Source organism: Crotalus tigris, unplaced genomic scaffold (assembly GCF_016545835.1).
Source record: "Crotalus tigris isolate CLP2741 ecotype Arizona unplaced genomic scaffold, ASM1654583v1 scf7180000018730.549990, whole genome shotgun sequence".
Taxonomy (NCBI): Eukaryota; Metazoa; Chordata; class Lepidosauria; order Squamata; family Viperidae; genus Crotalus; species Crotalus tigris.
In genome coordinates this window covers 404,504-431,532 of record NW_024097172.1, presented here as the reverse complement: position 1 = coordinate 431,532, position 27,029 = coordinate 404,504, and the positions used below count along the sequence as shown (strand labels likewise).

Genomic DNA, 27,029 nt, shown 5'->3' with positions numbered 1-27,029 from the left:
ACTGAACCCACATCTGAAAGGAAACATGGGAAGCTGTAGCTCGAGGGTCGTACCCAGATCTCTTCTAAATAATTTGTTGGTGGCATAGGACGAGAGGTGAGTACACGTCCTAGCTGGTATGAAGAAAAAAATGATAAAGGGAAATTTGTGAATAATAGGCTTTGCTGGGAAATCAATTTTGCTAAATAAAGATACTTAAAAGGAAAATAAGATGTAGAAATACTGACTCTCTCTCCCCCCCCCTCTCTCTCTCTTTCTCTGCAACCAAGTGATATGTTTAAGATGTGTGCCTTCCTTAATTTGAGTTAACTGAGATTTATGGTGGGAATTACCAGGATGTGTAAAACTAAGACTTCTGTTTTCCTTTTCTGTTCTCTTTTCTTTGTCTTTGTGTTTGTATATATGTCAAAGTCTTTGTGTGTGAGGTAAAAGTAACTGTTACTTGTCTCTAATCCAAAGAGAATTTTTTTAAAAATTCTGCTAGAAATTCTGCTTAAAATAAATCACCAAAAGAAAAATAACTTCACTCTTCTTTTGTCTGGCCAACAAAATAGAGTGAAGTGAAGAGAGTTGAGTTCCCTTTTGCCTTTCCTTGACAGGAGGGAATGTTTTAAGCTCATTTAGAGGAAAAAGATTTATTTGTGCATTTTCCGTATATGTGTAAATGGGTTTTATCTGTCTATCCTCTTCCTGAAACATGAGATGCATCTAGCTACAAGAGCCTCATGAGCTCAGGTTTGCTTGTGTAGGGAAATAATCTTCTTAAGTTACTTTTCTTATCCTATCAATACTCAGTGAAACTATTATGGAACTAATCCTGGAACACATAAGCATTTATTTTCAATCTCTAAGGTGGTATTTATATCTAAATTGTGCATTGGTAATGCTGGGCAAAATGCTGTCATGATGCTTAAATATTTTGAAAACAGATATAAAAGGTAGACTCTCCTGCTCCTGGCAAATTGCACACCTTGAAATATTAGGCTTTTAAAATTATTTGGAGCTTTCAGCAATCTCCGGTTGCCCAGCATTTTCAAGTTGCAAGTCCTTAAGTCCTCTTTAACACACACACACACACACACACACACACACACACACACACAAACGTGTATATATAGGAATAGGGTCGGGATTGGGGTTGCAATTAGGGTTAGGGTTAGGGTTGGGCTTGAGGTGTCAGAATCCAATTATATTTCATCTTTAGTTATCAAATATAGAAAACCCCAATTTTGCCTTCTCTGGATTCTGCCAAAAGACGAAGAGAAGGGGGAGAACAAAGGGGCTTTATGGCCCACACATCCTTCATATACCTCAAAGGAACTGAATGTGTGTATTGCAAAAGAACTAACCATAAGAATGGGGCCATTTCCTTTCATGTAGTTTCTTTGAAGTCTCCATCCAGCCAGGCACTAATGAAAAGGGGGTGGAAGTGTAATGCCTGAGACTGTCGCTGAAAGAGGGGGTTGATTGGGTGGGGCTACTGGGGAACCCCTTAAAATCTTGAATTGGAGAGCTTGGACCCCAAGTCCTGTCTAGAACGCCTGCCACCATTTTCTCTTAATAAAGAATGCCTGTTGGAAGAATTATTCCAAGAGTTCTGTCTTCTTAAGATGCAAAGTGGGGTGGGTCCTTACATTAGACAGGACTTGCAAAATTAATCCACCTGGAAGGGAGACCTTTGCCGGGGGATTTTGCAAAAAATTACCATGTCAGACAATAGAGCAAGAAAAGGGGAGAACTCCCTGGAAAGAGAGCCACTGACCCAAATGGAACCTTGCCAGATGTTGGGATCCGAGAGATCAGATTCCTCAGGAGAAGAAGTGGTGGAGACACGGGACCACAAGCCTCGCTGGTCAATGGGCGTTGGAAAGAAAAGTGAGTGGGGAAAGGAATCAAGAAAGGTAACCCTGAGACGGGGGACCAAGCAACCAGAATGGAAGCAGGAGATGGAGAAATCCCTGCATGCAAGTGAAGAGGGAGAAAGCTGGGCACCGTACTCAGACTGGATCCTAGAGAAAACTATCGACCTGATAAAGGGAACTCTCAGCTCCTTAGGAGAGAAGAATCCTGAGCCCTACGGCTGCCCCAGCTCCTGGAGCCGCAAAGGGAGAGACACCGAGGGGGACGTCGAACCTGCAACCCCGGGGACATCGGCTGATCCAGTAGTCCCCACCCCCTACCAGACCACAGATGGCAATCTGGACGGAAGACACTACCACCAACAATGGAGGCACCGACCCATTCCAAGACGTCCGCCATTGGAGGTGAAATTCAAAGGGGAGCCAACACGCTTGGGGTTTTTCCTAACCCAAGCCCTCAGCTACATGGAGGAATATGGGCGGGACATCCCCAGCGACAAAGCCCGCATATGGATCGTGCAGTCTGCCCTGGATGGACCGGCGGCAGATTGGGTGGTGAACTTGCATGACTCCAATGCCCCAGAACTCAGCGACTTCAACCGTTTCATGTCCTCTCTGAGAAGATGATTTGAAGACCCCCTGGCTGATCACAAAGCCCGTGACAGGATAAAAACAATGAGGCAAGGCAAACGCCCGGTGGCTGAATATACACAAGAATTCCGGGCCATTGCCAGCAAACTGAATTGGCCAGAAGACATCCTCCTTAGCCATTTCAAAGATGGACTAAATTATGATCTATATGACGCTTGCCTGCCCCGAGGGGACCCACACCAACTTGAGGAATGGTACATCTTGGCAGAGGAAGCAGAGATCGACATATTGAAAAGACACCGCCGAGGAAAACAATGGAGCCGTTCCCCATCTGAGTTGACACACGAACCAGTGAAACCACCGGCTACAGCCAAGAAACAAATGGGGTGTTTCAAGTGCAGAAGAGAAGGGCATCGAGCCATAGAATGCCGCTCCAAAGCCCCCCAGCACAACCCAGACAGATCCCCAATCAGCAAATCTGGAAAGTCTTCAGCTAAGCCAAAAGAAACTGCCATGAGAATGATGGAAATAGCGGAACCCCCCACTTCTGCTCACGAAGGGGAAAGAACTCCAGCCTACACCACCGGGCCAGTGGATGCCTCAGATGACAGCTCAGAGAGCGAAGCCCTGGTAAGTGGACACATCACACCCATCCTCAAGACAGTGACTATATTAATTCCCCCCATGCCCGAAGCCGTGAAGGTGAAAGCCTTAACAGATTCTGGCTGCACCAGCTGCCTCATTAGCCCAACACTAGTGGGGAATCTGGGCATCACATCCAGGAGACTGGAACAACCAATCTCATTTGGCCAGTTGGATGGATCCATAGCAGGTGGGGTGCCAGCTACCCTAACCTACCCTACCCTACCCTACACTACCCTCTACCAATACACCTTTCCCTGGGCAAACATGAGGAGGACATAACGTTTGTGGTGACCCCAGGCATGGAATGCCCAATGATCCTAGGGATGGAATGGTTAAAAAAATGGAACCCCTGGGTAAATTGGAGGATGACAGAAATCAAATTCCCGAAGGGGGACCCTATGGACTTAAAACCCCAAGATAGGCTACCAGAATCAAGAATAGAAAAAGCATCCATAGGAGAGGAAAAGAGACTAACAGAAATACCAGAGGAATACAGAGACCTTGCTGAAGTTTTCAGGGAGGAGAGGGTGAATGAGCTCCCCCCCCCACCGACCCACAGCCTGTACCATTGAATTCAAGCCTGGGGCAAAACTCCCGAAGCCCAGATTATACTCCATGAGCGCAAAGGAGAAGGAAGAAGTGGAAAGATTCATAAAAAAAACCTAGAGAGAGGTTTCATTGAGCCAGCCAAGCCTAAAGTGGCTGCCCCAGTCCTTTTTAGAGAGAAGGATGGCTCTTTATGTTTATGCGTGGATTATAGGGCCCTGAATACAATCAGTGAAAGCAACCTATACCCTCTGCCCCTCATGAAAGACATGCTGTCACACCCATTGAAAGGGAAAAAAATTTCTAAACTAGACCTAAGGGAAGCTTACTATCGCGTGAGAATTAAGGAAGGGGATGAATGGAAGACTGCATTTAACTGCCCCATGGGGTGCTATCAATTCAAAGTCTTGCCATTTGGATTACAAGGTGGCCCTGCAGTCTTTATGCAATTAATCAATGACTTCTAAGGGAGCACCTGTTTAAGGGGGTCCTTGTTTACTTGGACGACATTCTTATCTTCACCGAAACAAAAGAGGAACATGTCAACCTTGTCAGAGCGGTTTTAAAGAAACTGCGAGCTGCCCACTATATGCCAAACTCTCAAAATGCGAATTCCACCAGGAAAGGATAGACTACCTAGGTTATCGCATATCCTCCCAGGGGATTGAAATGGACCCAGAGAAGGTCAGAGCAGTATTAGATTGGGCACCACCCCGCACAAGAAAGCAACTACAAAGTTTCCTGGGCTTTGCAAACTTTTACCGCCAATTCATCCCCTCATTTTCCCAGACAGCCTTGCCCCTCACTAACTTACTAAAAATGAAGGGAGCATCCTCAGTAAAACCTAGCCAGCCACTAACATGGACAATGGAGTGCCAAGCAGCGTTTGAGAGACAAAAGAGACTTTTTTCTGCCGAACCAGTGCTAAGACACCCAGACATGGACAAGCCCTTTGTAATACAGGCTGATGCAAGTGATGTGGCAGTGGGGGCTGTTCTATTACAATGATGGAGTATTGCAACCCTGTGCATATACATCCAAGAAACTCACAGAAACAGAACAGTGCTGGCCCGTATGGGAGAAGGAGGCATACGGGATATGTTGGGCATTACTCACGTGGCAACAGTTCCTGGAAGGCAACAAAATCCCTTTCCAGGTGTGGACTGATTACAAAAATTTGGATGCCCTGAAAACGCCCAGGAAACTCAATCCCAAACAAGTCCGCTAGTCCCAGCATTTTGACCAGTTCCAATTTAAGCTCAAACATTTACCAGGGAGAAAGAACTTCCTGGCAGATGCGCTATCTCGCATGCCCCAATATAACAGCGCACGAACCACAGACTCTAAACCAATAATGGCAGAGTCACAACTGGCAGCACCAGTAACCACAAGAACCCAAGCTAAATTCAAACCACAACTGGACAGCCAAACTGGAATTGAATTCAGAAAAAGTTTGGAAACAGATGAATGGTTCCAGAAAAACAAAAATGTGTGCACAATGAGAGATGGGTTGCCTTGGGTAGGGGAAAAGTTATATGTGCCTACAACCCAAAGAGTCACTTTCATGCAGCTTTGCCATGACATAAAATCAGCAGGGCATTTTGGATTTGTAAAAACTTTACATTTAATTAAACGGCAATTTTGGTGGCCATCAATAAAAAAAGACATGGAAAGTTATGTTGCCAGCTGCCCAACATGTGCATCTGCAAAGAGGTTGCAAGGGAAATCGCCAGGACTATTACAACCAGTGGCAAATCCCTCAGCCCCCTGGAGGGAAATAGCCATGGATTTTATAGTGGAATTGCCAGACAGCAATGGGAATATTGTTATCTGGACGGTCACAGACTTGGTTTCCAAACAGGTGCACTTTATCCCTTGCCAAAAGATTCCCACTGCAAAGGCCTTAGCAAAACTTTTCGTCCAGTACATTTACAGATTGCATGGGGCACCCCAACGCATAATTTCTGATAGGGGAGTGCAATTTACGTCTGCATTTTGGAAGGAATTTTTATCCCTCTTAGGGACCACTCAGGGACTGACATCTAGCCATCATCCACAAGGGGATGGACAAACGGAACGCTGCCATTCGGTACTTGAGCAATATTTGAGATGTTTTTTGAATTTCCAACAAAGTGATTGGACGAACTTACTCCCTTTTGCCAAAGTTGCCTACAATAATGCAGTCCACTACAGCACAGGCTACACTCCTTTTCAAATAGCCAACGGTCAAAATTTCAACCCCATGCCAGAATTAACCCCAAACAAACCAACGATCCCATCACTGAAAGAATGGATGGAACAACTACAAGACACCTGGTCAATAGTTAGAAAAACACTAGATGTAGGCAGGCATACAAAGCACAAGCTGATAAAAAAAGGGTTGAGCCTACACCATTCATTATAGGAGAAATGGTGTACTTATCTACAAAATACCTAAAGTCCCTACAGCCCTGTAAAAAACTTGGACCAAAATATATAGGACCTTTTCCAATTAAAAGAATCATAAACCCAGTAACAGTAGAATTAGAAGTACCCAAAAATCTCAGGCAAATACACCCAAATTTTCATTGCAGCTTGCTCTATTTTTTCTTTTGGAATTTCCTCTGCATTGTAAAGTATCTTGAAATAGTCTTTGATTTTTTTTTAATTGTATCATTTTGAAACTGTAATTGATCTTTTGAATCTTGCAGTTTATTTATCAGTTTTTTCTCTTTTTCTTTTTTCAATCTATACCAGGGGTATCAAACTCAATTTCATTGAAGACCGCATCAGCATTGTGGTTGTCCTCGGGGGGCCAGGTAGGTGTGGCCAGGGTGGGCACGGCCTACTGGGTGGGCATGGCTGGAGTGGGTGTGCATGGCCAGCTCTACATCGTTCGCATCAAGTGTGACTGTGGGGGCCTGGGCAGGAATGGGACAGATCTGAGGGTCTCTGGCAGAAGGGGGTTGGACCAGGGCAAGCACCAAGGCATGGTCCACTGGAGGACCCTCACTGTTCCTCTCAGGCCATGCGAGGGGGGGCTGGATGGTGCTGTGGGCTTTCCGGAGCACTGGGTAGCAGAGATCAAATGTGCAGCCCAACCCTCAAGCACCCGCGGCACCAAGCCCAGCCCCACTACTCCAAGGGGGTGCCCAGCTGCACTTACCTCCTCCTCAAGGCTGCTGCTGCTGTGCTTGCTTTCCTTACCCAGGTTGCTCATGATGGGTATGAGAGCAAAGTCAGAGGGAGGCCCACTCCGTCTCCATGGGAGGAGACCTGGCTTTGTATTCAAAGCTTCCTTAGCAATAGGATGGGAGACCCCCAGGATAGGCCAGGAGGAGAGGGCAAGGGGATGGTGAAAGGGCAGCAGGGCAGACCCTCCCTCCCTCTCTTTCCTTCCTTCCTTCCTTCCTTCCTTCCTTCCTTCCTTCCTTCCTTCCTTCCTTCCTAAAAACAGAGTGGTGTGAAAATATTTGAGATGAGGGAGGGAGAAAAACAGGCAAGAAACACAGCTAGGGAGGTGTCACCTTTCGTGAGGAATGAAGAAATGCACCATTTCTCGCCTGGAAGTGGCCAGTACATGGCCCTCGCCTACTTCACACATCTGGCTTGGTGGGCTTTGGGGGAGGGGATGCCATGAGCAGTGTGAGAGTCAACATTACCTGCGCAATGCCACCCAGCCCCCAGCCTGCCTGGTTTCTGCTAATTCAAAGAAAAAAATTAATGGGATAGTTTTGAATATAAAACCCCAACTACATCCACATATATTGTTTGCTGATGATCAAGGCAGGCGTGTAATTGTGCAAATTGAATTACAGGGCATAAAAGCCATTGTGGTGGGATTATACACCCCACACCAAGACAAAACTAAGTTTTTTAAACATCTGAACACTTATTCTCCTATTCTTTTCAGTATCAGTGTATAATTGGAGACTACAATGGGATAGTAACCCCATAACTGGTCAGATCAGCTGATAAAGGAATTAAAGAAACATAAGGGAAACTGCTCCAAACTTTTTTTCAATCTGACCTATACTTTAGATTTGATCAATGTTTGGAATATAAAAATAGACTAACAAAAGACTTTACCTTCCTTTCAGAGAGACACAAATCCTTTTTCTAGAATTAATATGATTTGGATTACAAAAGATCTGCTTCACAAAGTAACTAAATCCATTATTCTTCCAAAACCTTTTTCTGATCATATTCCAGTGTCTTTACATCTTAAATTTCATCCTCAATCTTTTTTTTTATAATATTTTATTAGTTTTCTGTTTTTACAACTTATAGGTGCTTAGTAAACAACATGTTGTCTGGGTCTGTTTGCTTTACTTAGTAATACATATTAAATTCCTAATCTCTACCCCGTTTTTCCAGCCATTTTCCCCGTGGTGAACAAATACAATTTTTATTGTTATTAATACATGCAACATTAAATATACACTTTCTTTATCATATTTTTCTGATATTATACCTAGTAAAAATAGTTCCAGTTTAAAATCTACATATTTTTCTTAACATCTTTTCTAGCCAAATATATATTTTTAGCACCTGATCTAACATTATCTGGTCTTTATAAAAATCATGTACTTTAGCATCTTTCTTATATCTCAGTTGTATCTAGAATTGAGGCCACCATGGTAAATCAATACCCTGATCTTCCAACTCTTGTTTTGATTTTAATTTCCCTTCAATATTCAAAATATCTTTATAGGTTATAATTTTCTCAAAATTAGTTAGATTTGGGTGAACAAAAGCTTCCATTGTTGGAAGCCATCCTAGTATTTTCATATAAATTTTATCTTTTATCTTTTCCCATAGTAAAAGTAATGCATTTCTTTTTTTTTATTTTTATTAAAAGTTTTAAAAATTTCACACAATATATATCCCCAATCTATATTGGGGATATACACAATATATTCACACAATATATATCCCCTCCCCCCGTCCCTCACTTCCCAGAGCTGATTACAGGGTTACAAATAAACAAACATAATCTAAATAACATTACCCAACTATACTATTAATCAAATCCATAACATACTTTAACTCTTCTTCAAAATAAATAAAATTGAAAACAAAAACAATTATATGATTCTATAATTATATAATTAAACCATAATACTAAAAATAATATAATATAACATATTATATAAAATAAAATAATATAAATTCAATCATATTAAACTATTAATAATAATCTAAAAATTACCGGTACTCATAAGCAAGATAATATTTTTCAGTCTGATATTTCTTTTGAATATAATCAATCCATCTTCTCCAAACCGAAATATATTTTTCTTGTGAATAGTCTTTTAAATAAGCAGAAATTTTTGCCATTTCTGCTAAGCAGAATGCATTTCTTACATAGAGATTTTGAAAGTATAAATTTTATTCTTCCCATACCATAGAGAGATGTGCCATCCTAGTTGTAAATCATATCCTTCTAAGTATAATAATCTTTTATGTCTAAAGTTTATCCATTCTTTTAGCCATGTTGAAATGCATGCTTGGTAGTATCAGATCCCATCCAGTGAGCCAAATCCTCCGTTTTCTTTAATCTAATTCTGGCTTTCTTCCTTTGCCAAATAAATTTCCAAATTAATGTGTATAAATTGTCAAGGATTTTTTTCTCTGTTTTTATGGGTACTGTTTGGAATAGGAAAAGCAATTTTGGTAAAATATTTTTGAGGGGAAGTTCAACCCATTTACATTCATTAAAAAAACCCACTTTCCTTCTCCATCAATTTCTCCTTCCATTTCTTGTTTCCCAATTTCTAACGTTTCTACTAACAGCTCTGTAATCAGTTCTGTAGGATCTTCTTCCTTGTCTTCAGATATATTCTGAAATTTTAAGAAATGGAATGTCTTTTCCATTTCCAACACTGCCACTGAATCCTCCAAGTTTTTATTTGCCTGCACTAATCTTTGATTTTCTTCCTTTATTTCCTCCATCTTTTGGTCAGTTTCCTCTGATTTGTCTTCTATTTTCTGGATTATTTGCTCATTCTTTGTGATCGTTTGTTGAAAGTTTTCTAATTGTAGTTTAAATTAAAAATTTTCTCATTTATCTTATCCAGATTGCCTTTTGTCTCATCACGATTCCTTCTTATATCTTCCTTGTGTGAAACAATTCTTCTTGAATTAATTTCAATATAGATTGCATTTCCTTCTGGAAATTGTTAATTTTATCTTGTTGGAATGTTAATTCTGTAGATCTCTGATGCACAGGGCTAGGGACTTCGGAAGAAGTTGCTGGGGCTTGTTTTTTACCAATTTTAGCTAGGTTTGGGGCACTCTTTTTTAATAAATATTTTATTAATTTTCTAGTTTTACAATCATAAGTACTTAATAAACAACGTATTGTCCTAGGTCCATTAGTAATTCAGTGGTACGTGTTAACTTCTTCAACCTAGGCTCAGTATTACACCATCCAATGCTTCTCTCTTCTTCTAGTAGTACACATTTCCCCACATTAGGCAAATACAATTCTTATTGTTGTTAATACATCTTGGTTACATTTTCCTAATAATATCAACAATGTTGATTTAAAATATCTTTTCTAACCAAAATACATCTTAATTTCATTTGCACTTAATATCCATTTGTTCAATTAATATCCTGTTTTTTCCGGTTTTTTATTTTAATTTCTCATCAATGTTCAAAATGTCTCTATCGCTTATAATTTCTCATAATAAGTTATATTTGCGTAACCAAAAGCTTTTGCTTACCCAAATTTAATTAACTACGATAAAGTTGTGACTTATACAGATATTTTGGACAATGAAGGAAAATTGAAAGACAAACAAGATTTACAAGAACAAGCTTTGATCTAGCATGGTGGCCGTATCTGCAAATTCAAACGAGATATGAAAAAAATGTTAAAACAATGGAATTTTATAAAGAACAGACAGAATTTGATCAGATATTACTAAAAATAGATGAAAAGTTGATTAAGAAACTCTATAGATTTCTGTTAAACTTAAAGATGGAGGAAGAACAAGTAAAAGAAATAATGATAACATGGGCAAAGAACTTTGGATATAATATAGAATTAGAAGATTAGCAAAAGTTATGAGAAAGAAATATTAAATTAACTAAAGCAGTGGCATATAAAGAAAACTTATATAAAATATTTTACAGATGGTATATGATACCAATGAGATTAGCAAAAATGTTTAAAAATACTTCAAACAACTGTTGGAAATGCAAACAAAGACTTATTATTATTATGGTGAACGTGCCCTAAAGCAAAAAGATTTTGGGTTAAAATGCATCTATGGTTGGAGAAAATTACTAAAAAACAAATAGACTTTAAATCAGAATTATTTTTGTTAGGAATAATAGGAGTTAATTATGAGAAAGATTGCAGATACCGTATATTCCGGCGTATAAGACGACTGGGCGTATAAGACGACCCCCAACTTTTGAGAAGATTTTCAGGCTTTAGAAAGTCATCTTATACGCCAGAAAATACAGTACAATATTGAATTTCTGTTTATAGATGAGCACAATAGGAGCTCCTTTGCTGCTAGAAAGCTTTGTCCTGTTAGTGCTTATTTCTGTAAAAAAATAGGGCTGGCCACTAGGGGGCAGATTGGTTTTAAATTCAGAGAACAGCTACCCGTATATTCCTGCGTATAAGATGACCCCTGACTTTTGAGAAGATTTTCAGGCTTTAGAAAATCATCTTATACACTGGAAAATACTACATGTACTAACGGCAGCAAGAATTGTATTTGCCCAACATTGGAAAAAAGAAAATTTACCAGCTGAAGAAGTACTAATTAAGAAAATTCCGGAGTGTGCAGAAATGGATAGATTGATTTTAAAGATAAAAGAGAAAGAAGACTCGGTGCACTTTAGAACAGGGCTTTTCAACCAGTGGTACGGGTACCACCTGTGGTACATTGGCACCTGGCAGGTGGTACACGACCATTCTAGAAAAGTAGCAGGAGAGGGAAATGAGCTGAACCGATGGCAGCACTGCACAAGCCTGAGTGAGAAGCGGCTGGAGCTGCAGGGCTGTCAGGGCTCAGCGGAAGCACCAGGATCAGTGCCACTTTCCAGCTGATCGGCACTTCTTTGGGGCTGTCAGTGCTCAGCGGAAGAGTCAGGATCAGCGCCAGGCTCCAGCTGGAGCTCAGTGCTGATCCTGGTGCTTCTGCTGAGCCCTGAAGAAGCACCAATCAGCTGGAGACAGCGTTGATCCTGGTGCTTCTGCTGAGCCCAGAAGAAGCACCAGTCAGCTGGAATGTTGCAGCATCTCCAGGGTCTTGTGATTTATATTCAGATGCTTGGCAATTGATTCATATTTATGACGGTCAGTGTCCCAGGGTTATGTGAAGTGACCAAAACCTGCTGCAACCACCCAGCAGATGGGGGGAATAAAGACCAAACACCCCCCCACCCCACCCCTGCTACCAATCTTCAACAGAAATGCTCACAACCTTGGACAGGAGGAAGAGCACCGCCAGGCAGGCAGGCAAGTGTCTTGCTCGGCTGTGGCTTGGGAGGCACTTTTTTCAGTGCCATTGTAACTTCTAAGAGTCACTAAGCAAACTGTTGTAAGTCGAGGACTACCTGTACTTTATCAGATTTTTCCTTTTGGGGGGGGGTCATCAAGTTTTTGACACCTTGCTAGGCAACTGGTGGTATTCGGATGTTGCCATACCTAAAAGTGGTACGATGGGTGAAAAGGTTGAAAAGCCATGCTTTAGAACATGGGATAATTTCTATCAATGGCTAGAAAAATGAGTTAGAGAGAAAGGAATGTGATATGTAATTTTGAATATATATTAGCAAGAAGGCTATTGAGTGATTATCTATTATTGTTTATTAATAAACACATGAACCCAGACATTATACTATTTGCTAAATATTGAGAATGTTATTTGGAAAAACCCCAATCCCAATCCTAACCCTAACCCAAATCCCAACCCCAACCCCAACCCCACCTTATTCCTAACCCTATAAAAACTAATAAAATTATACAAAAAAGCTTCCCTTATTCAAACCCTCTTAGCATTTTCATATTTCTCTTACCAAAACATAATATTCTAGCTACAAATCCTATCTTTCTATCTATAATAATACTTCTATTTCTAACAATTATCTATTCTCAGCCATGTTCAAACATCTGATTAATAGTATAATATCCCATCTAATGGGTTAAAACCTCTATTTTTTCTGTCTTGCTCTAGCTTTCTTCCTTTGCCAACTAACTTTTCAAATCAATGCATTTGAATCATCAAGTAATTCTTCCTCTATTTTTATTTATATTGTTTGGAATAAGAAAGACAATTTGGTTAAAGTATTTTTGGAAGGACACTCAGCCCATTAATATTCATTAAACAGCCTCCCTCCTTCTCCAATTTCCCACAATTCTTCTAACAGCTCTATCTTCCATTCAATCAGCTCTTCTTTCTTATCCCCAAGTGTCTTCTGAGATCTTGACAGGTAAGGTCTTTTCCATTTCTGATATTATCGCTACGTCTTCTAATTCTTCATTTGTCTGAGTCTGTCTATTAATTCCTTTCTTTAGGTCCTCCATCTTTGGATTTTCTTCCTCTGATTTTCCTTCTATTTTCTGGGTGCTAGATCCTTCTTTGTAGTCATTTTCTGAGTTTGTAGATTTAGATCAAAGAATTGTTTGTTTATCTCCTTTGTGTTATTTTTCGTCTCATCATGAGTAAGGCAATTAACTTTTGTATTGATTTTAACACAGAATTTCTTTCTGAAATTCATCAACATTTTCTTGTTGGTATGTCAACTGGGGACCGTGGGGACAAGTGTTAAAGATGGCTTTTACCATTTAAAGCTAAGAATGGAACTGTTGTGATTCCGTGCCAGCCTGTGCTCGCAACAGCTGAGTCTGAGGAATCTGAGGAGGAAATGGAGGAGGTATTTGAAGAGCCATCAGAGGCAGAGGGAGGCTAGGATGAATTACAGGACTCACGGTTTGATGCAGAGCCTTGGCCCTCCAGTCGTGTTCCTGATGAAGCTCAGCTGTGTGAGGAGAATGAGTCAGACTCAGAAGAGTCACACCTGATGGACTTGCTAATTGATGCTCGCACACGTCGTCATTTAGCAAGAGAAAATCAACAGCAATCAATATGACGCCTCCAGAGTAAAAGGAGAAGGTGATGAGAGGCAACGCCTTGGGACTGCTGAATAAAGGGAGGAGGTGTGGGCGGTGCTGGTTGCTGAAGGCAACCGTTTGCAAAGTGCTTCTTGGAATCCTGGTCTGTTCGTCTTGCTTGTGACTTCTCGTCTGTTTGCATCGTGTTTCCTTTTGCTGTTTGTGTTTTGGACTATTTGACAGGTTTGTCACCCATATTAAAACAGGTTTGTTTTGTTGTAAAGTCTCCAGCCTATTGCATCTGCAGGGGTTTGGTCCTTGTGCCTTTAACAAGGATGGCAATAGGCTGGGATAGAACAGGAACATCCATTTTTTTGTATGTAGTCTTTATCATCCAATATATTTAGGGATTTAAAAAGTTTCAATCAATTCTCATTTGAACTCCTAATTATCCAGCTGGCCTATCAGTCTGTCCTTAAGTCTCCCCTCAGCAAATATAAGTAAAGTTCTAATTTTTCAATTTTTTCTGTCCAATGAAAAACATATCCTTTCTGTTCAGAGAGAGAAAAGTAATTAAAAATTGTTCATCAATCAAAGGTTTATAATCTAAAGCAGTGGTAATGAACCTATAGCATGAGAGCCAGAGGTGGCACTTGGAGCCCCAGCCTTGCCTCCCCCCGCGACCCCCTCACCAGCAGCCTCCCTGGAGGAGAGTTGCCTCCGAGCGTGGCCCATGCGGAGCAGTGCAGCCAAGGACATGGCAGCCAGGCAGCTTAGACAAGATTCTGCCCTCACGCCCCATCATGCACAGTTGATGCTGTGGGGTGCAGGTGGAGGGCATGGCCACCATGGTGCTGCTGGGCTCCTGGGCAATCTGTGGTGGGCTCTGGAGGTGGTGAGTGGCCCTGCGGGTAGGCAGGGTGGGGGAAGAGCAGGGCCAGGGCAGGGGGTGGAGTGGGGGCGAGGCCAGTTTTTCGGCACTCGGTCTCTAAAAGATTCGCCATCACTGATCTAAAATATTTCATCATCATCTCAATCAATAATGTATGCTTCTTCTATAGGGAAATAGCTCCATGACACAGCTCTAAAAGTCAGTTAGTATTTATATTCATAGCCCAGGAAGGCCAGTTTCAAAATAGTTTATTATCTTTGCCACACAGATAAGCAGCCCAAGAGGTTTTTTTCCTCTTTTCCCAGCTGCAGTCTTCAAAAGTGAAAGTTTCTGAAAACAAGAGTCTGAGCTTCCAGCCAAGTTTTCTTGAGGCATAATAAATTGTAGTGCTGTAGTTCGTCACTAGATGTTGTTGATGCTGTCTTCCAGCTTTTTACAACATCCAAACTTATATTACAAGCTTTTTAAGCCTCTTTTTTTAAAAAAAAAAAAAATCTCAAAAGCACTTTTAGTCCCCAAATTTCAAAACTATATATGTGTATTGCTTCCAAACTAATCTTGTAATTTTTTCTATTTTCCCCCAAGCAATTGCCGCTTTTCTTTTCCTGAGGGAATGGGATGGGAATTCCCCTTCCCTCTCTCATCCAGGAGGATTCTTTTCTTTGAACAGTTTTTTCCCAGGAAAAAGTCTTAAAATCATAAAGAGAGGATAGAGTCTCACCAAGTTCCATCCACATTGCTTGAAAGTTGCTGGTTAATGCTTATTTTTTTCGGTTGTCAGCAGTTTCTGACTGGCTACACAAATGTAGCCAGTCTTTCCCCCACTAGTTTGGAAGACTTCCTTGGATCAAAAGTTTACTCCACAATTATTTTTATTGGGTGTTATTGTAGATGCTAAAGAAATTAATTTGATGTTGAATTTGATAACAGCTGCAAGGTTATTGGTAGGGCAATATTGGAAGAAGGATTGTTTGCCGACTATAGAAGAATGGATGTTTAAAGTGTCAAATTTAGCAGAAATGGCGAAAATTTCTGCTTACTTGAAGGATCATTCACAAGAAAGATACATTTCGGTCTGGAGAAGATGGATAGATTATATTCAGAATAAATACGGGACTAAAAAGTTCCATTTAGTTTATGAGTAAATTTTAAAGTATTATTATTATTAATAGTTTATTATAGTAGAATTTTTATTACTTTTATTATTATTTTAGTATTAGTATTGTTTAACAATTTGGATATTGTATTGTTTAATAATATCAACTTGTTTATATTATTATGTTTATTTTTAATTTGTTTATACCTATGTTAAAGGGGAGTTAAAGTGCATTATGGACGGTTATTTATATAGTTGGTTAATGTTAGAGTTTGATTATTATATTTGTAACCCTGTACTCAGCTCTGGGAAGTGGGGGAGGGAGAGGGGGGTTTAGGGTGGGTGGGCTTTGGGGTGTATACTGTAATTTTCATAAAACGTCTCAATAAAAAAGAGAAGAGACTGGACAGCCATTTGTCTAAAGTGGTATAGGGTTTCCTGCCTGAGCAGGGGGTTGGACTGGATGACCTCCAAGGTCCCTTCTAACTTTAGTAGTAGTAGTAGTAGTAGTAGTAGTAGTAGTAGTAGTAATAGTAGTAGGTGATGATATTAGAATGAGAAGTAGAATATGATTGTAAAATAAACTAAGAATTTATTCGAATAAATAATAAGTGGATTTTAGATATGATAACTATTTTGTAATGAACTAAGGGAACCGTGGGATATCCAAAACCTAAATACTATGGACATTAATCTAACTGGAATACTGCAATTGAAATCAGATAAAAGTTAAAAACAGGATCTGGAGGCATATAAGTCAAAAGTTATTGATGAATGTTTCAAATGATTGAGTTACAACTAGTAATGTATTAATTTGAATGTGGTATAATAACTAAGAGAAACAGAGAGGAATTTTTGATGATGTAAATTGATGTAAAGCCTGTTATTGGACTATGAATTACCCAACTACCATATTGCTTTCTTAATACCTGAAGCTTTGTAAAAATGAAAAATTAATAAAACTTGTTTTAAAAAAACTTTTTGTTCAAAATGAACCTATATTTTGGAATCTATGGGATTATAAAGGCTATATATAAAAGCTAAAAGAACTATATGATACAATTCTAAATCTAAACTTAAATTTATTGCTGTACTGACTATAAGATTAGTTGTTTTGGATAAGGCTAGCAAAGACTATAAGAACTATATGAGACAATTTCAAATTTAAATTTAAATAATATATTGTTGTACTGACCATAAGATTGATTGCCATGGATAAGGCTAGTATCTGGGGAACATAATAGATTTGACAAAGTACTTGGAGGGTGGAAATAAAAGTGAGTGGATGTTGGGGCATAACAGATGCAGGAAGATGGAGCTCCATCTTCCGCATTCAATTTTGCCCTGCTGGGGATGCTAAAAAGGGTCAAAGTTACCCCAAAGAGGCAATGGAGAAAGAGGGGACCCTTGTTGATCATGGGAGGGCAGTGGTCCTTTTAGGTCTTTCTCCTAAAAAATTTTTGAATGTTCCACCAAATCTTAATCCAAAAAGCTTTTATATTTCTACAAGTCCACCAGATATGAAAATAAGCAGCATCCAAGCTACCACATCTCCAACATTTCGGTTACTTAGCCCATTAAGTGAGACTTTAGGCTCTTCCATTAAAAGTCACACAAAGAAAACCATTTTTAAGTTTAACTCTGTCCTTCCTTTTGTGCCAAACAGGCTTCCATAGCAGAGCCTTTAAATCCTCGGGTGGATCTCTCTTCATTCCTGAATATGTCATTTGAATAAGGGAGACCATCCAGTTATCAACTTGTCAAGGAAGCTAGACCCCTCATAGTCATTAGATTGTTGGCCTGATAGTTTGAGTCTCCATATTTGGCTTAGTATATTTGTCGTGAGTTCAAGCTGGTCTTCTTCTTTTTCTGGTTTCAGCTGGTTTAGAGACAAAGTCATATTCAATGTTATAGTTGTTATTTGGGTTATCTGAATTCTCAGTGTACTGTGTATGTAAGTCTTCAACACCTTCTGTCTTAGTGTTGCTTTCTTCAGTTTCTGTTGCTGTTGAAATTGTAGATTTTTTAGATGGAATCAAGGTTTGGGTATCATAGTTCTGAGTAGATTGTAACTGGTATTCTTTAAAATCCACTTTAGTGTTAATTCCTTCTTCTTCTGTTGCCTTTTGAGTTGTAAGTTCAACTGTTGAAATCTGGGCTGCGTTTTGTAGCTTTAAGGTGGCGTGTATATCTTTCAGTCTCGAATTCATTAGCTCAGTAGCCTCTAAGATTTTTTCAAGTATAAGTTTGAAGTTAAGCTGGGTGGTATTCCTTCATTTCTGTGGTATTTACAGATAGTCCTTTAGTGGAGGCTATTTTTAATTTTTTTAAAAAAGCAATGAATGTCCACCACAACTATAGAGAATTATTTTCACCACCCAGCTGTTTCAAATTCTTATCTTTTTTGACAATGTCAAGGACAAATTTTAGTCTCAGAAGTCTCCCAGTCAAAAAAAAATTCACTTGCTGTACCAAATTTTGCCACAAGATGTCCCCAGTAACATGTAAAATTAAGCTTTTATCCAATTTAAGAAAGGAAGGAAGAAATATTCTTTTTTTTCCCAGCTTAGCAAATAGGTAAAATAATAAGTCTCTGTAAGAATAAAGAACCTTTTGGGAGCCCAGGTATCCAGAAATTACAAGTCCAGATATTTAGTCATTTAGTTTAGTTGTTCTTTTTTTCCCCTTAGCTTTATATTCCCAAAGTAGGCAGGAGCTGCAGAATTGAGAGAAGGGGAAAAGGTATTTCCAAAGGTTTTTACAGGAAAGTAGTTGGGAAGCAGGAAAGGTAAGGTAAGGTCTCACCTAATTCCTCCATGTTGCTTTGGTCATGCTTAGTAGTGCTTTTGGCTTTCGTCTTGAATGGCTTGATGATCGGCCATGTTAATGCTCGATCTTTTCTTTGTCGGCCCAAAGGAGCTGCCTAGGATCCAATGGAAGGGCTGCCGCCCTTCCATGATCAATCAAGGGTCCTCCTCAGTGGTGGTCGCCCCTCCAGGGTGACTTTCAATCATTTCCAGGGTCTTCTGATGGAGTAATACCGGATGGCGGAGCGGTCTCCCCGCACATCCACAGGCACCACACTCGCAAACCAGAAGCCTCCAACAAAAAATTTTATAATCCATCTCTGTCCATCAGCACCAGGTCTAAGAGGAAAATTACAAAGTCTACTACCACTCTTCAATCCAAAATCCAAAAGTTGTCAATTAACCGATGTTTGTTATCCAGAATGTCCAGCCATCCTAAAATCAATCCGTAGGTGTCCCCCCCCCAATGGAGATAACCAAAAGATAACTTTTTTTCTGTCTCTAAATAATTCTTGAAGTTAAAAATCAATGGATGTTTATAATCCAAAGAGATCAGCATGTTTCAAAACACTCTGTAACTCCCACCATGCAGAAAACAATCCAGAATATTTTTCTCTGCTTCCAGCTGCAGTCTACAGAGCTAAAAGTTTCCAAACACATCAAAGAAGCAAGCTTATCCCTGGGCTTCATGCCAAGTTTACTCCAGACAAATCTGATTTTGGTGCTATGCCTCTATTCAACCACTAGATGTCGTTAGGTATCCATCTTCCAACTTTTGAAGTGAAACTTATTTCTTAGACTTCACCCCGATATTTTTTCAAAAATGTTTTAAGAGTTCTCATCTAATCTAATTAAATTAAATGTATTATTACTAAATCTCTTATGATAAAGAAACCAACAGCAATATATTGCCATTTTAACAAAATTTAAAAGCCTTGTCAAAAATTAAATGTGATAATCAGACAGGGCACAAAATCAGCAGTGAAGAATACTAATCATTTTCAGGGAATTAAAAGTCTTTTACACTGCATGTCTAATCCAAGATAACATTAATCACAAAATAAAATATATTGAATTCAGAGCAGCTTCTATAAAAATTACATTGTTTCCAGAATCTGAGAGGTTTATAAAGTTTTCTCTTTCATAATTTTTAGAGGATTCTTAAAATACAGTTTTATTTTGCTGGACCTTCAAGCCTAATTAAAATTGTTGGTAATCCATCATTATGCAGGTAAGGGCTAATTTATTATTACTATTGAATTTCATAATTTAGTTTTTTTCTATTACTACTTTTATATATTGAATGTGTTTATTTATTTTGTTCATAATGTAACTTGCTCAGAAATTTTAAAGTTGCTTGAGTAAGATGGGCTATAAAAACTGCAAAACAAATACATAGTTATAAAATAGAAAAAACAATGAAATAGGTTACCATTTGTTGAAACAACATAATCAGAGATAAGAATGTTTTGCTTCATCTTAGACCATCCATAATAGCTGCTAATTCTACAAACAATATACAAGCAAGCATCTGAATTGACAGATATTCTTACTACTCACTATTTCTTACAGCATTAATCAAATCTTTCTACAACAATAATTAATACAAAATTAAGAAAAATGGGGATTGGTTGGTTGCTAGGGTTCTGCAAATCAGTTTTTAATTACTACCCCCTCTGGAAGTTCAAATGATACCAAATTTTAAATGTAAGTGTGTTCTTTGCTAGAAAGAAATTCCTTCCAGTCTAAGGGTATAGCTAAGTTTGAATGAATAATCTTTAACAATGTAAGTTACCTATGAAAATATGGGGCAAAACAAACAAATTTATGAACAATTTAAATTATAATCATTTACCAACCTGATTTTCCCATACTTATGATCTTGATTTTAAAAGTTTCTTTTTTAAATCCTCCCTTTTGCTAGAAACTGGTTGTAATTTCCTGGTAGTGGGTTCAAAGAATCTGCTGCTTCTTTAAATGCTGCCTTTTGTTAGAAACTGGCTGTAATTTCCTGGTAGTGCTCTGAGCAACTTGACTGCATGAAACAACTATGCATAATAAAGTGCAATCATCCATTCACAGAGCTCAATAGTCTAATGATGCCATATAAGGAATAAATATTTTTTTCTTCTTCTAAACTTGAAGCTTCCTTGTAATCAAAGATTCTTCATCCTGCGAGTAACACAGCAATGCAAACAAATACTGAATGATTTCATGTATCAGTGAAAACAAGAGGAAATTGGGGAGAAAGAATATTAAAGCAAAATATGCTAGGGACATTCAGTGATACATATTTTAGCAAGAAGAACAGGAGTCTCCAAACCGAGTTGAGTCTCTTCCTTTGCTAAAATCCTGAAATGTTACTATATGTGCACTACTGATCTAGGAAGTTGTCGCATATTGCATTTTTAACAATATAAACTTTTATTATGTGCATTTTTGAAATTCCAAGATTTAATAGAGCTTATACAAGCAAAATACTCACAGGGTTTTGTCATGTTTATATCATTGATCCTTGTTGCTGCCTGATAATGTAACCAAGTAAATAGATTTAACGCTAATCTTCACATTTTACCAAACACAGCACCTCTTTGTTGTCTCTTTTGCAATTCAAACCAAAATAAATGTAGAGCGTTTGCTTAGGCATGAGAACAGTTGAAACATGAACATAATTCCTGCCAATTCAAGGATAGTATTAAAAACATTAAAATAGCCGTGAGGAAATGCCCATAGTCAGGTACAAAGTAACAGTCCAAGAACACTTCTAGCTTGTTTAAAACTCAACTGAACTGCAATTCTTTCAACTGTTAGGGTGCTTGTAAATTGCTAAACAAATTGCTAAACAGCATATTGTTTTCTCTCATTTGCAGAGGATTAGTCAAATCTAAGATCTCTGGGAGCTTTACAGTGTGGTAATAACATTCTGTGCACCATCTCTGCAGTTATAAACTATTGATACAGGATCTTGCTTTATGATTTGTCCTTTTTTACATAGCTTTTTTTCAAATGGTCACTTTTTGGGCAGCAGTATTAACTGCTTCTGCCCTTGTCCAGTTTTTTTCCGTTTTTTCAATATACTTTTCCTATATATAATTGCTTTGAGTTTATTAAAATCTAAACCTGAGCAGGAGAATGGGTGAGAGAGCCTTTGTACCCTTCAACCATTGAGTAGAATCAGCAACTAGGTGCAAATGACCAGAGGGGAAGAGAGAAGGAAAAAGAAAATGGGAGAAGGAAAAAGAAGGAGAAGGAAGAAGGAGGAGGACCAGGAAAGATAATACCATCTGCTAAGAGCATGCTACTGGTGAGCAAGAAGGTGAAAAGCAGTGAAACCCAGCAGCATCAGGTAAGCTTGGTGGGCACAACAGGCAACAGGACATTTACCAAGAGCAGCAATAAGATGCTGTCAGAATCACCAGCCACAGCTTCACATCTCACTGGCATTCTGACATCAGTGAGGCAAGGGAGGGGAACAGGGGAACAAATGGCCAGGTTGCTTTATACTTTTATGATGGGAAATTGGGAGAGGACAATTGACAGATGACAAAGAACAGAGCAGCCTGGAATCCAGTTTGAGCTGGCATCTTCAAGGTCATTTGCCCTGGGTGTGGAATTTCACCAGCATAAACACCTCAAAGTTTCTTATAACATCATAGTGGTGCTGGATTGACTATACTCTGGATCACAGGGGAGGGCTAGGGAAACCTGGAATTTAGTTCTGTATTGCTGCATGGGAATTTCAAATTCTGCTTGACTCCATTGAAACCAGTATTCCTGTCAGAACCCTATCTTTCTATGGGCATGGGTTTTCTGATCATTTTCTGGTTCTGCCATACTCCGGGGAGAGGTGGAAGCTTGGGGTGCTTTGTTTTCTGCTCTATCCTCTTGAAGCCTTAAAAAAAACCCAGAAAATTGTCACCAAAACAAAGTAATCTCAACATTTCCACCAATTCAACTTCACCATCAAATACTGTTAGAGAATTTTAATTTCTCTATTGGTGAAAAATAAATCAGAAGCTCTCACAGTTGATTGCATTTAGCTGATTCAAATAACTTTATATTTATATAAAAATATTTACAATACCATTCTTCTTTACATCAACATAGCTTAATGAAGACTTCTTACAGAGACAGATCAGAGACAAAACTTGAGACTGGAAATCCAGCTCCTAACTCAATACTCTTTTTGCACAGACTCAGTAGCACTTTCCTCACATTGGCTGACTGAGTTACGACATGACTCTTCCTGTTCATGAATATTCCAACACTCCTCCCTTCATGACAGGAAGAGAAATCAGACCTATTGACTTAACACATTTTCCATAGTGAAAATTACCCAATGGTTTAGTCATCATGTCTGCCAAATTATCCTCAGAAGAACAATGATGTAAACTAATCAATTTTCCTTTTACAGCTTCCCTGACATTACAATACTTAATGTTTACATGTTTACTTCTGTTCTTCACCCTGTCACCAATTGCCATTTTTATAAAGGCAGCATTGTCTTCAAATACTTTTACAGATTCTTTTACATTAATATTTAAATCTTGCAACAACTGTACATACCATGTTACTTCAGAACACAATTCAGATAAAGCAATAAACTCTGCTTCCACTGTTGAAATAGCAACAGTTGTTTGTTTTCCGGACTTCCATCCAATCAGAGTCCCTCCAAACAATATTATAATCCCAGAATTTGATTTCCTTGTATTTATGTCATTTGCATAGTCACTATCGACGTAACACTTTAATTTCAATTCCTCAGTAATCTGTATTTGAAGACCCAAATGTATAGTTCCCTTTAAATATCTGAGAACCCTTTTTACACCCATTCAATGTAACTTTGTAAGGGCGCAGTAAAACGACTCAAAATGCTTACTGCGCAAGCTATGTCTGGTCTGGACCACTGTGATAGATATAACAAACTCCCTATTGCTGAGTGATATATTTCTTGATCACGGGTTTCACCTTTGTCTGCACTTAAACTATTATAAAAATCCACACTCATGGGTGTGAGAGCAGTATTGCAATCCTTCATATTATATTTCTCCAATAACTGCTCAATTTTTCTCCTTTGACTGAGAATATAACCACCTTTTTCATTTTTCTGTATCTCTACACCAAGATAATTTTTTTATTTCTCCCAAATACTTTAATTCAAATTACTTTCCTACTTTATCAGCAAATTCTTTGACTTGTGATGCATCCTTTGCGATGGAGCAAAGATCATCCACAAATGATAACAGTAGATAATTCCCTCCTTGTAACTGTCCAGTATATATACAATTATCAGCTTTGCAACTTTTAAATCCAAGATCCTTTAAAGCAGTATCTAAACAGATATTCCAGTTTCTGGCTGACTGCTTCAGCCCATAAATAGCCTTGTTTAATTTATATACCATGTTAGGTTTTGCAATTTCATATCCTGGTGCTTGGATCATATAAATTTCTTCCTCTAACTCAGCATTGAGAAATGCAATTGTGATATCAAAGTGCCAGATTTTATGTTTATATGCCGCTGCCAACGCCAGTGCTAATCTTATACTCTCACTTTTCACAGTTGGCGCAAATACTTCATCATAGTGCACATTCTTTAATTATGAAAAACCTTGTCCCACTAACCTGGCCTTATACTGTACATCATTATTTGGCAATACCTTTTTATTATATACCCATTTACAACCCACAGCTTTGGTTCCCTGTGGCAAAGTCACTGATTTAAATACTTCATGGTCTCCCATGGATTTCATCTCTTTATCCATGGCCTCCTTCCATCTTTCTTGTTCAGTTTTTGGTAATGCCAACACTTCTTTATAACTTCTTGGCTCATACCACACATTAGAAACCTTTACCTTGCTGGCAGAATACCTGTCAGGTGGAATTCCTTTATTACATCGCTCTGACCTATGAGGTATTAACTGCTGTCAAGTCTTTCTGGTTTCATGTCTTGTTCAGCCTCTCTTCCCTGAACATTGACATCTTCTATACTCATTTTTTCATCATTAGATGAGTTATTGTCACTAAACAGATCACCGTCATTAAGTGAGACATACCCAGAATTTGCATTAATTCTGTCCCAATTTTGTTCTGCAAAATTAGCAGACCTTGAAATTACAATTCTTTTACTTCCATCGCTAAAGCGATATCCTTTTGACCATGGCTCATAGCCCAGAAACCTGAGCTTTCTTGCCTTTTGCTGTCCCTTTCTTCTGATTGCCTTTGGAATATGTACCCATGCAGTACTTCCAAAAATTCTCAAATGTGCCAGTGATGGCTTTCTCCCATATAGAATGGCATATGGAGTGTTATTAATGGAGGAACTCCACAGCCTGTTAACTATATAATTAGCAGTCAATATGGCTTCTCCCCAATATGACCTGCTCAAACCAGAATCCTCCAATAATGAATCTTTCATTGTTTGCAAAACACCATTCCTTCTTTCAGCTACACCGTTCTCTGCTGCTGTGTAAGGATTTGTACGTCTGTGTCTTATCCCCAACTGCCCCAACCATTGTTGGAATTTTGTTGACATAAATTCAGTACCTCTGTCAGTTTGCAACTGACACACTTATTGTCCGTACCTTCTCTCTACAAAACTTACCCACTGTTTGAATTGTTGTAGCGCCTCTGTCTTACTTCTAAGCAAGTAGCAAAATGAATACCTGCTATAATCATCAACAATTACCAGTGCATATTTTGCTCCTCCCAAACTGGTTTGCATAGGTCCCACCAGATCTGCATGGACCAGCTCTAGAACTCTTTTCGTTTGTCTTGTGCTACATTTACTAACTGGGAATGCCTTTGACTTTGATGCTTTGCATACTGCACAATCCAAATATGTTTTGCATCCCTTCAAATTTAGCCCTTCTGCAAAATCTTGCATTTGCTGCAAAACTTTAAAGCTTGCATGGCCAAGTCTTCTATGCAGAAGATGAACACATGAATCATGTTCTGCAACATTCTTAAATATATGGGAACATTGAACCTTTTGTCCCTGCAATACATACAGATTATCTTCCTTTATGCCTTCTGCACAAATATTCCCATTCCTTTTGATGAGACTCTTCCCATTTACAAAAATGACCTCAAAACCTTGTTTGTCTAAATTAGACACACTTAACAAATTATGTTCCATTTCAGGTACACAAAGCACATTGGTAAACTTTGATTCCAAATATGGAATTTTTACATCGCCTCTTCCAATGACTTTTGCTTTCTGGCCATTTGCCAAAGCCACAGCTTCTTGTGTTACTGGAACAAACCTGCAAAATAATTCAGAGTCATTAACAATTGTTTGACTTCCCCCACTATCTATTAGCCACTTGTCTCTGTTGTTGCTATTGCAAACTTTTGCAACACCAAAATGTTCCTTTTGCAAATTAGTCCTTTTTTGTTGCACAAATGTCCTTTGCTGCAAACAGTTCCTCTGCAAACAGTTCCTTTGCAAATGTGTGCTTGCTCCACAAATGTAGCAAGTCTTTTCCTGCTGAGCAGCTCTCTGCTTGCAAAATCTCTCCTTTGTTGCAATTTGGTCCGGGTCCAATCTGCTTGTTTCTTCTTCTCTGGAGACTTGCACTCTGGACCTCCTCCTCAGGAATTTCTTCTCCTCCTCGTGCTGCTTCTAAAAGGGTGTTTTTCCTCTTCATTAAGCAAACATGCCTTTAAAGCCTCAAAATTTGCACTCAAATATTGCAGAAACTGTGTCCCAGGTTTTATCTAAACTGGGACCTTCTGGGACTCAGGGAATTTAATCCCACATTGTTCTAAGTCCAAAAATAAACTTTGCATTTTATTTAAATGCTGTTCCACAGATTCACCTGGTTGCAAACAGGCTCTGTAAAGTTTTCTTGACAATTGCATTATATTGCATGCAGAAACATTCACGTGCACAGCTCTCAACTTCAACCAAATCTCCTTTGCAGTCTTTAAATTTGCAACATTTAGAAATTGTGCATCATCTAAATTCAAGATAAGATAAGCCATTGCTCTATCATGACTTTTCTGATCAACTGCTGCAAACACTTGTGGTGGATTTTCTACAATATACCACAGCTGTTTTGCTTTGAGCAAACATTCCATTTTTGCAGCCCACACAATGTAATTCTTCTGGCCTAAACGAGGCACCACAGCTTTCCTTAAATTCCATTGCAGCCATTCTGCTAATTCTGCCTTCTTCTTAAACTTTCTAAACACAGGCAATTTCTTCCAGCTTTAAATTACAATGCAGTCCTTAGTAAGCTCTGGGCCCATAACCTGTTAGAGAATTTTAATTTCTCTATTGGTGAAAAATAAATCAGAAGCTCTCACAGTTGACTGCATTTAGCTGATTCAAATAACTTTATATTTATATAAAATATTTACAATACCATTCTTCTTTACATCAACATAGCTTAATGAAGACTTCTTACAGAGACAGATCAGAGACAAAACTTGAGACTGGAAATCCAGCTCCTAACTCAATACTCTTTTTGCACAGACTCAGTTGCACTTTCCTCACATTGGCTGACTGAGTTACCACATGACTCTTCCTGTT

At 38.8% G+C, this 27,029-nt stretch overlaps 1 protein-coding gene across 1 annotated transcript in view; it reads right to left on the bottom strand.

Annotated features, from left to right (window-relative positions):
• The window catches only part of GLIPR2 (GLI pathogenesis related 2), an 86,063-nt gene extending 65,563 nt beyond the window's left edge, over positions 1 to 20,500 (bottom strand). The window contains exon 1 of the mRNA XM_039355684.1: positions 20,356 to 20,500. Coding sequence (XP_039211618.1) covers positions 20,356 to 20,368 — 13 coding nt within the window. The 5' untranslated portion in view covers positions 20,369 to 20,500. The remainder of the gene's footprint in view (positions 1 to 20,355) is intronic.
• Between the last annotated feature and the right edge of the window lie 6,529 nt (positions 20,501 to 27,029).